Here is an 11265-nt window from a genome sequence, read left to right on the forward strand (position 1 = left end):
AACGCTGGTGCGCTGGCTTATTTCTGCCTCTTTTGATGACATTCACGGGTGATCTATTTAATACAGTCCTTTCATTTTCACGATTCATTTATTTATTTCATTTTTCATGCAGCACGCAAAGCAAAAAGAAATGATTCAAAAATCTTAAATGCGTGTTGTACGTTTGACCCTGCTGCCCCGCTGTCAGGCAGAATGTAATTAACGTGTTGTGGGAGCACCAGGGGCTGCACTGGCTGAGAGGATTCACTGGCACCAGACCGGCTTTCACACAGCAGGTCTGTTCAGTCAGTACTGAGACCGCCAAAAACACGGGAGTTACACGCCCCAGACGGGCGTGCAGGCCGGGCCTAGAACGTGTGAAGGTGCCCCCTCCGCCCCAAACCTGCCGCACACAGACCAGCAACCTGCACTAGCTCAGTAAATATCCAGCCCTGCACACAATCTGAATTATGAAGCCATAAGAAAGTCAAGTAAACTTCCAAAATGAGAATGGATATAAATGGATAAATGGTTAAGGTACATGACTGGGGCCCGCGAGGTCGGTGGTTCGATCCCCGGTGTAGCCACAATAAGATCCACACAGCCGTGGCGCTCTTGAGCAAGGCCCTTAACCCCACTCTGGATAAGAGCATCTGCCAAAATGCCATTAATGTATTGTATTTATACTGGTATGACGTAACGTGGCGTACTGCTCAGGCAGTAAGAACAGTTGTCTGGCAGTCGGAGGGTTGCCGGTTCGATCCCCCACCCGGGCTGTGTCGAAGTGTCCCTGAGCAAGACACCTAACCCCCAAATGCTCCTGACGAGCTGGTCGGCGCCTTGCATGGCAGCCAATCGCCGTCAGTGTGTGAGTGTGTGTATGAATGGGTGAATGAGAAGCATCAATTGTACAGAGCTTTGGATCAAGGCGCTATATAAATGCCAACCATTTGCCATTTATTGTGCACAGGACATGACAGGTGATTTCTTTGGTGATGAATTGCATATGCTGTTATGCTGTTATATAGCTTCCCTGTTTCTCCTCTAAATCCCATTTCACAACAAGAGGGTGCACTGTGCATGGGCTATGACCAGTGTGAGTGACCTCTGGAGCCCACTGAGGGCATCAGATCCTCTGTTTAATTCATTACATTTGATGGCATGTTTGCTCTGCCTCTGCTCAAAGCCACACCAGCCTCATCTATCAGGATGACCAAACCAATCCTACAGAGTTGTGCTTCAAGTGCCTGTGACCTGGCACAGACTCTTTCATTGCTTAAAAATAAATTAAAAATCAAACCCCATCTTCAGTCCTACAAGTCAGCTCTTACCCTCTGAGACACTTTAAACCTGATTATCTGATTTCCCTGGCAGCTAATAATGCCTCGCCGTCGCCCTGTCTGACTAGCACACAGGAGGATCTGAACATTCAGACAGCCATTCGGCTGGGGACCTGCGTGATCCCTACGTACAAGTGGTTTGAGTGACAGATCCCCTGGATTACACAGGTATAGGAAGTAGCAATACCTCCACCTAATGCAGGAAGTGGAAACCCACTGCAGCCAGAACAGGAAGTAGAAACTCTGAACTGTCACACCCCCACAGTCCACACAGGAAACGGAACCCCCCTAGCAGAATCAAAATCCAAACCCCATATAAAATTACACTACACTACACTACATGTTATTTAGCTGATGCTTTTATCCAAAGGGACTTACAGTTGATTAGACTAAGCAGGGGACAATACTACCCATCTACCCATCCCCCTGGAGCAATGTGGGATTAGGGGCCTTGCACAAGAGCCCAACAGCTGTGCGGATCTCATTGTGGCTATACCGGGATTAGAACCACCGACCTTGCTGCCCCGTATAACCAGAACAGATAGTAGAAACAGGTACTAGAAGTAAGTCAGTTATCCATCCATCCATCCATCCATTATCTGAACCCGCTTATCCTGAACAGGGTCGCAGGGGGGCTGGAGCCTATCCCAGCATACATTGGGCGAAAGGTAGGAATACACCCTGGACAGGTCGCCAGTCCATCGGAGGGCACACACACCATTCACTCACACACTCATACCTACGGGCAATTTAGACTCTAAGTCAGTTATCTTAACAGTAATTCCTCTGACCGTACGTCTCGTTCCATCCCTGCTCAGGTGCCTACGTCCCCGAGGGCCTGCTGACATCCTGCACCTGGGACTACGTGACGTTCACCCCCTCGGTGCGCGCCTACACCATGCTGCTCTTCACCTTCGTCTTCTTCATCCCCCTCTCCGTCATCATGTACTGCTACTTCTTCATCTTCCGCGCCATCCGCCAAACCAACAAGTGAGTCCGCCGCTGAGGGACATGTGAGTGTGAGTGTGTGTGTGTGTGTGTGTGCGCATACATATGCATAGCTGGCTAGTTAATGGGACGTTCACTAACGCTTAAAAACATTACATTACATTACATTATATTATTGACATTTGGTCTTATCCGGAGCGACGTACAGTTGATTAGATTAAGCAGGAAACAATCCTCCCCTGGAGCAATGCAGGGTTAAGGGCCTTGCTCAAGGGCCCAACAGCTGTGCGGATCTTATTGTGGCTACACTGGGATTCGAACCCCCGACCTTGCGTGTCCCAGTCATTTACCCTAACCACTACGCTACAAACCGCTACAGGCCGCACATTAAATGCATGCATATTCACTCTGTCATACGTTTCCATACAAACACTGCCTCCGTTTTCAGCAACACTTATTTTCATGGAAGTAAGAAGCCTGAGGTAATTGCAAAGACTTGTGCGGGTATCCTTCACAGAGAAGGATGCATGCTTGCTGCCTTCAATATCAACCAAATGAAGGCACCTTATGCATCACTTTTTGCTGGCCCTGGAATGGGACTGCACTCGATGCATTCCTGCCAGCATTTTTGCCATGTGAGACGCAGCCAGTGAGAAATGTAGCTTTGTGAGTGACTTACAGTCACCAGGGAACTTGCGGTTTCCCCCCAAATCGCGTGACCTCTGGCTGGCTGTCTAGATTCAGCTGGAGAATTACTGAATGGGAAGTGTTGAGGACATTGAGGAGGACTGCTCTGTCTCACAGAATTAATTGCCCCACAGAGCAGGCACTCCCCAAAACCTCCACCCCCCCTTGAAAACCCCACCCTTGGGCTTGGAGATAAGCCCCGGTTACATCGCTCTCCTGCTGCTTTGGAATCCCTCTATTCTGGGGATAAATGTGGATGCTTTGCGGACAATGAGGTACGACAGACACAAAACATGCCATTAAAGAGGGGATCGATCCGGAAACCGCTAAAGAATGGGAGCTATTTTCTCCGGCTAGGCTTTGTGCTGGTTCCGTCCTTGTCTTTCTAATCGATGGTTTTGACAGAACATATTTTCTGACGGCCGAGGATTACACTGTGTACTGTACTGTATGTATGCACCGTGGTGGGCCACTCAAAACGGCAGATTGATTTGAGCTAACAGAGCTGCTGTGTGTGGCTGACCCTGAACTGCGCGACGGTCCTTTTGTTTCTTATGTTGCATTTCTGCAAAGTCTTTTTTTTTCTGTCTGCCTGTCTTCATGTCTGTTTGTGTGGTCTTCTGTTTGTGTTTGTGTGTGTGTGTATGTGATGTGATGTGTGTGTGTGTGTGTGTGTGTGTGTGATATGTGTGTGTGTGTGTGTGTCCTTCAGGGCTGTGTGTAAGATCAGTGGAAACGGCAGCAGGGACTCGAAGAGACTCAACCGTTTAAAGAACGACTGGAAGATGGCGAAGATCGCGCTCATCGTCATCCTCCTCTACGTGCTCTCCTGGTCCCCGTACTCCGCTGTGGCCCTGACCTCCTTCGCAGGGTGAGGGCCGCTGTTCGTCCTGATGCCCCCATGGCACCTGTCCAGAAGCCACCAAAACAGTCTGTTCATAAGCCACAGTGGCCACATAAGCCGCTGTGTCAAAGTCTTAAAAACAGTGTTTCCTATAACTTGGTGTGTGACAGGACCCCCGCCAACTTTTTAATGTACATGAGTTTGACCTAATGAAGACCATTTTAAGTAAATGTGCATTTAATATAATATAAGTATCCTCTCCCTCCTTCACCTCCCTCCCTCTCCCCCCCTCTCTCTACCTCCCTCACTCTCTTTCTCTCCCTGCCCCCCTCTCTTTCTCTCCCCCCCTCTCCCTTTCTCCCTCTCTCCCTCAGATATGCTGATTTTCTCACCCCCTACATGAACTCTGTGCCGGCTGTGATTGCCAAAGCCTCAGCTATTCACAATCCGATCATCTACGCCATCACACACCCGAAATACAGGTACTGTACCAATGCCTATTTCAATGACTGAATATATGCACACAGTATGTTGTGTTATACCAATATGAGGTGCTAATGGGCGAGTGACATTACCATGACCCCCACAATACCAATGTGGCACTGCATCTATTTACGGATTATTCACATTCACATTCACATTGATAAATGTTTATGTAACACTTTCTATACAGTACAGTACGCTCTGGAATGTACTGTACATTGTTATTCATTGTCCTACTGGCTAAAAGCGTCTAGCAAATAAGCCTGTCTGTAACTTTCAGTTTCGATAACTGAAACGTTGAACACTCAACGTTTCACCCCGCAGTGACAGTCTCTGGTGTTCGCCCAGCTCCTCTCACTCACAAAATGGAGGCAACTGCTTCCCCGTGGCTGAACCGCAAGAGCCTCTTGAATGTAATACCTTTTAGGTCTTTACATTCTACGGCTGAAAGCACACAATTACCTGCAAAACACCTTGCGACAATGGGGTGTTCTCACTGAGTCATTTCGCTGTGTGGGTGTCGCTCTCTGACAAAATGACGTCCCTCCAGAACACTGACTCATTTCTGAACGGGGGTCGCGCCTCGCACCCCGGCCTATTTAACCTCTCTATTTCTGTACCACGCCACTAATCCCAGACAAATTGTATGGTAATTTTACTAATGTGCTGCCATCTCTGTAGTTAATCACGTAAAACCATCAGTAAAGACTCAAAGCAGCGGTAGTAATTTCTAGTGCTATAGGGTCAGTGACTGCCCCCAAAGAATGAATTCAATGTCATTTTAAACTCACTTGAAGAGATTTGCAGAAAATGGATGGATGAGGTGTTAGTGATGAGAATGTGATGTGGAGTTTTATTTTTATTTCTGGTATGTTATTTTCTGTTATCGCACCACAAAATCGTGAGTGTAAAGTCAACACTGATAGAGCAGTTTTACCCATAACTTTGACTTTTTCTTATTGGTCTCTGTTACAGGTAACACAAGTAATTATACTAATAATATATAGATATTACAGTGTGTTTAAATATTCTTCTTCTTCTAGAGCACTTTTACCCATAAAAAGAGTATATTTTGCTTACTGGTCTTCTTCGTATTATACTTCTTCTTCTACTTCTTCTTAATGTTCTTCTTCTTCATTCCAGTAGTAGCATTATGTGTTGTGCATGTGCAGTGCTGCACACACACACAGCACTGCAGAGTAAGTGATTGTGATGTCGGGGGGGCCCTCAGGTTGGCGATAGCCAAGTACATCCCGTGCCTGCGGGTGCTGCTGTGCGTGCACCCCAAGGACCTGCAGTCCTCCAGCAGCTTCACCTCCACCCGCCGCTCCACCGTCACCAGCCAGACCTCCGACATCAGCGGCCACTTCCCGCGCGCTGGCGGAAAGTGCCGGCTCTCCTCCGCCTCCGACAGCGAGTCTGTACGTGAGACCAGCCGCCGCCCTCGCCCGGTCCCTCTCTGAGCCCGCATCATTACATCACATTATTGGCATTTTGGCAGACGCTCTTATCCAGAGCGACGTACAGTTGCAGGAGACAATGCAGGAGCAATGCAGGGTTAAGGGCCTTGCTCAAGGGCCCAACGGCTGTGCGGATCTTATTGTGGATGTACCGGGATTAGAACCACTGACCTTGCGTGTCCCAGTCCTTTACCATAACCACTACGCTGCAGGCCGCCCACATTACGCATTGTGCGTCGTCTGCGTCAGAGTGCAAATCTCTGTGTGTGCTGCTGTCTGCCCTGCTGGTCCTCGCCTCTGCGGGGCCCCCAACAGAATGGAATTCAGGCGCCCACCCCCTAAATAATGTTGGAACGATTCGGGGGCCCCCTGGTGGTCACAGTGCGTTAACTAATGTAGTTGGTATTGTAATGACAGACAAATACATTAATTAAGCATGAAATGCTTTTGCATTTGTTAAGAACCAACTAACCTATTCATTAAATGGTATTTAAGAGCATCTGCCAAATGCCATTCATGTAATGGAATGTATTTATACATTAGCAAACCATAGGAGGAACTTATAATAAGTTAAACATTAACAAATACATGAACTGACTTTATCACTCAAACATGAATTGGCAATAACTAATGTAGTTGTTAACATGAATTAATGATGTACAAATACATTAACAGAGCTGTCCAGATTAACCTCTCAGTAGTAGCTAGTTAACAACTACATTAGTTAATGCCAATTCATGGAACCGTTTTGTAAAGTGTTGCCAATGTTGTCGTATCATTAGTTTATATCTTCTTGCTTATATACTGTAATATATCATTATTTTATCATTATTTTACTCATTAGGCAGAGAGTGTGAATAACACCTTAATAAACATGCTGTTACATCTTTATAAAGCATTCATAAACAGCTGTGCAGTTTCATACAGGTAGGCATAGAGAGATATAGCAATAGTCATGTAAATGAACTGAAATCCCTCACAAGAAAATGTGATTTATCGCAAAGTGATAAATTAGCTGCCATAACCTTTGCTTAATACTCTTATTATATTTGTTTTAATGTACTTTAGTTAGGTAGTGCTTTATTCGGTAGACCTGCACACCAGCTTGTTACTGCTTGTTCTGCCTAAAAAGGTACAAATACATGTTGCTGGGGCGGTACCTTATAGGTGCATAAAATTGTACCTCTAGCCAGCGATATATAATAATTTTTTTGCTTGGAAAACATACTCATTTGTATCCCAAGCGAGCATTGCTGTACTTTCAGGGTACATTTGTCACTTCATTACTGAGAGTGTGCTATCTAGTTGTACCGTAAGGTGAAGCTCCCGTCACCGGAGCGTATTCCTGCGTATCGGCAGCAGTGTGTGACCCGCGTGGCCCTGTCCCGTCTCAGGGCTGGACGGACACCGAGGCGGACCTCTCCAGCCTGGGCTCGCGGCCCGCCAGCCGGCAGGTGTCCTGCGAGATCGGCAGGGACACGGCCGAGATGCCCGACTTCAAGCCGACCAGCTCTCTGAAGTCCAAGCTGAGGAGCCACGACTCGGGCATCTTCGAGAAGGTGAGAATCCCTCCTCCGCCTGTCCCGGGGTGGCCTCACGAAAACACGCGTGTGTGAAATGAGACGGCCACACGAGCTGCAATCTTAGGTGACGCTCCCATCTGATATCAGTTACTTAAACTAAGAAAAAACTATTTAAATCTGATAACATATGGTAGCTCCAGGGAGGAAAAAAAACTGTAACACTACCCCTTAGAGCCAAGTAAATAATATACGAATCCATACATAAGCCTCTTTTTTTTTCTTTTTTACACCCATTTTGAGATTAATAAACCATTACTCTTTCAAAACAAAACAAAAAGCTATTTGACCGCATGAGACTAGATTATGTCTTCAATGTATATATGTAATATGTATGACATTCAAATATTGTATGTTATATGCATTGTATTTTTATATGGAAAAGGATTGCATCCTGATTGCATCTTGTTCTTGTGTTAAATATCTGAAATATCTCATGTTAATTCTGGTGAAAATGTATGGCCCCATTTCCGAGTGCAGTTTTTTTCCAGGGATGACTGATGACAGATTTAATCTCCACGAATGTCTCGCCATGCCACAGCGAGCAGCTCTATCGTTTGAGTGATCTCTAATGATCCGCCATCACTGACAGCAAGCTGCCACTCCCCTGCCGTAAACACAAACCGTTATTCATTGCTTCTCCTGGCCTGAGCAGATGTCAAACTCTCCCTGAGAAATTGACATCGTAAAACATGGTTCTTATAATAAATCTATGGACAGAAACGAAAGAAACAGATTGGATCACAACTCCACTCTTCTTGTGTTAAACCGATCGTTGGATGATCATTCCTCTCTGACCCTTCTGTGTGAACGGCAGCATTACTGTTAATTAGGCGGCCATTTTGACGCATACCTTAGACGTTGTCCTATCAAAATGAGCGTGTTTTGACCTGACCTCTGGTTGATCCTGTGTCCCTTAAGTGGCTGGTGGTGGTCGATAGACGTTTGCTCCTGTCTCAGTCAAGCTCAATGCGGACACAATCCATTCGTCATTCTGAATAGGTTTATAAACTGGGAGGATTAGTTGTAAATGGTGACCTGGCACACACCCTGTGATGATGGAACAGAGCTGCTGGAGGATAGGTTCCAGGCCATTATGTAGGCCCAGTCTATAGAGGACTACGCTGAATCAATGCAGGTCCGTGCCATTGCACTGCTGTTCCTGATATTGTAATTCTTCATCCTTAACTGTTGGCATCTTTGGGGCAAAAGCCCGCAGAAACACTTGTTATTGGGTGGTAATTAAGAGTTATGAGTTAATGCCATGCCTTACCCTCCTTTTGAATTCTCAATGATAAGTTCACAGTTTATTTCAGTCCTGTAGGGACCAGATGCTGTCTAATCACCAGTGGTAAGACATTTTTCCGTGGTTAAGCTTGGCTGCCGCAGCTCAAAAAAAGAAAAACAACTCAAGCTATGTTTCGAAACAGCTGGTAGCTGTTAATTCTAGCTGGTCATGGCTAGATTTTACACCAGGCATCGAAGGGTTCGAAAAGGTATTTAGCTCATTGTATTTAATGCAACAGAGCTTAGAACAGGTTGTCATTTGACAAGACAAAAAGTCAAAAATAACACCTTGAATTCTGTACAATGTAAACATAATTTGTCACTGAAAACGGTTGACGGATCACACAGCTCCATATGAGTGACTGCTTACCTCTCCCCCATCCAGACATCCGTTGATGCAGACGACATCTCCATGGCTGAAGCGGGCCAATCGGACCGCGGCTTGCCTCCGTCTGTAAGTACTGAAACCTCATTGGGTCATCCGGCCCGGCTCCGTGATTGAGTGTCGGTTGGTCTGGCCTCTCGCACGCTAAGCGATGTGCAATAACGCTGATGTGTTCCGGATTGATCCAGTCTGAGCCGGTCTGGCTGAATCTGGGGTGACACGCTAATCCCCAGAACAGACTGACCTGGCCCCGGTCGTGTAAACGAGAGCTCAGCACGTCCGTTTTCAGAACCAGAACCGGTCCGAGCTCTCCTCGGGTTATTTCCTGTTTTTCTAATATTTTAGATATTCTTTCAGAGATTTGAATAATTAAATACATATACTTGCCATCAACGGACACAAAACTCTCCATTGTACAGGAGAAGCAATTTAATTTCACTTTTATTTAGCTCTTTGATCTCATTAATTATCAGCTAAGACAAGTGACAGTGGCGGAAAGTGCATTAAATAGCTGACAAGCAGTCAAATATACGACTTTGTGTTGCACCAAAGCTAAGTAATTCGCTTGGCAAACAACTGACTGAGATGGCACCGACTGAGATGGCTGAAGACAGGCTTCTTGCCAGACTGTCCCAGTTTTCCTTTGTGACGCAGGAAGTTCAAAATGACTGGAGCAGGAAGTAATCTCTCTTGTTCACAGCTTAGCGCCGACCCTGATGTATTGTACTGGCAGTAATGAGACAGGCCTTTGTAGACCAGAGAACCGATCGCAGTGCAATTTATACTTTCTTGTTGGAAATTGATGTTCCGCTATCCTGGTCTCTGTGTCTTCCGTACGCTTCCAGTGCCCCCCCCCCCCTTATCTCGCCAGTCCAGTCATCCGTCTCCATCACGGCTCCCGAACTCTTCTGTTCATTTTCCACAGTGAAGTGTTTGTGTTACCCTAGTTGGGTGCGGTTTCCTTTGCTGGCTCTTTCTCGATTATTTATATAATATTGATATTAATTTATATGAGTAAACTCAATAGATGCATGCTGGTGTCTTGCCCTTGCATTCTGCATGACTGGCCTCATCCATTACTGACACGTCTGAGTCGATCATAGTGCTGCGGATGGTTTTAACTGGGTCGTACCAAACAAAATGTTCTCTCAATGTTACTGGAATGTTTTGTCAACTGTATAACTTTGCCACGACATTGCCGCAACAGTGTGAGAACATTCCAGGGTTCATGAAGCCATGCTTCATAAATCCCCCAGATTCCAAATGTTCTTTCTTTTGACTTGCATTGTGACATACGCCAATCATCATTTTGTCTGGAGTAATGAACAGTAGTCATGGAAATTGACTGTTATATACACGGGAAACTACTCTGTGTAAACCAAACTGACCGGGTACATTTATATTTACGGAGTGCATTTTTGATCTGTGTGGACTTGTATAACTAAATCACTGAAGATTTTGCTGTGAATTGTCATGGAAAAGTGTGTGCAGTAAAGTGTGCTGATAGCACTCATACCACGCATTGACCTGAAGAGTTTTTCTCTTTGAAAACACTTCCTGTCGAATTGTAGTGTGATGGACATTGAGCACAGAGAGCGCAATCGAGCATTGAACCTCCGCTGCCCCTGTGTGTCGGTGGTTATGGGCGGGCACTCACTGCGATTTCCTGTCTTCCTGCCACCTTGGTTTCGACAGGCCGCTGATGTCACCGAGGGGGCGGGGCTAAGGACGGCCGCTGGGCGGATCCCGAGCATCGTCATCACCTCGGAGTCCAGCCCCGCCATCTTACCCTTCCTCCGATCGAGCGTCCGCTCCTCCCGCACCCGAAACGCCAACGGTGGCCTCGGGGTGGGGCCTGTGACCGGAGATTACTCTGTCCAGTAGGGGTCAGTGCTACCCCCGAAATCACAGTGCCACAGGGCAATATCTGATCCCTCTTTCTCTCTCCCTCTGAATTTCTTTCTCTCTTTCTCTTTTTCTTTATCTCTAAATTTAACCAATAAAATATGTTTTTATATATAATTCATGTAATAATTATATAGAAAATTAAATCGTTTCAGGGCACGATCTCAACGACTCCGTTGGGTAGTATCAATTCACTGGGGTAGTATCAATTTAAGGCGGCACGGATGGTGCAGTGGGTAGCACTGCCGCCTCACAACAAGGAGGTCCTGAGTTCAAATCCCCGTTGGCCGGGGCCTCTCTGTGTGGAGTTTGCATGTTCTCCCCGTGTCTGCGTGGGTTTCCTCCGGGTACTCCGGTTTCCTCCCAC

At 46.4% G+C, this 11265-nt stretch overlaps 1 protein-coding gene across 1 annotated transcript in view; it reads left to right on the top strand.

Moving 5' to 3' along the window:
- Nucleotides 1–10877, top strand: part of opn4a (opsin 4a (melanopsin)) — a 32015-nt gene extending 21138 nt beyond the window's left edge. The window contains exons 5-11 of the mRNA XM_061228768.1: nucleotides 2138–2309; nucleotides 3667–3825; nucleotides 4173–4280; nucleotides 5513–5702; nucleotides 7136–7300; nucleotides 8994–9062; nucleotides 10689–10877. Of these exons, the coding sequence (XP_061084752.1) occupies nucleotides 2138–2309; nucleotides 3667–3825; nucleotides 4173–4280; nucleotides 5513–5702; nucleotides 7136–7300; nucleotides 8994–9062; nucleotides 10689–10877 (1052 nt within the window). The remainder of the gene's footprint in view (nucleotides 1–2137; nucleotides 2310–3666; nucleotides 3826–4172; nucleotides 4281–5512; nucleotides 5703–7135; nucleotides 7301–8993; nucleotides 9063–10688) is intronic.
- Nucleotides 10878–11265: the final 388 nt, after the last annotated feature.

This window comes from Conger conger, chromosome 18 (assembly GCF_963514075.1).
Source record: "Conger conger chromosome 18, fConCon1.1, whole genome shotgun sequence".
Classification (NCBI taxonomy): Eukaryota; Metazoa; Chordata; class Actinopteri; order Anguilliformes; family Congridae; genus Conger; species Conger conger.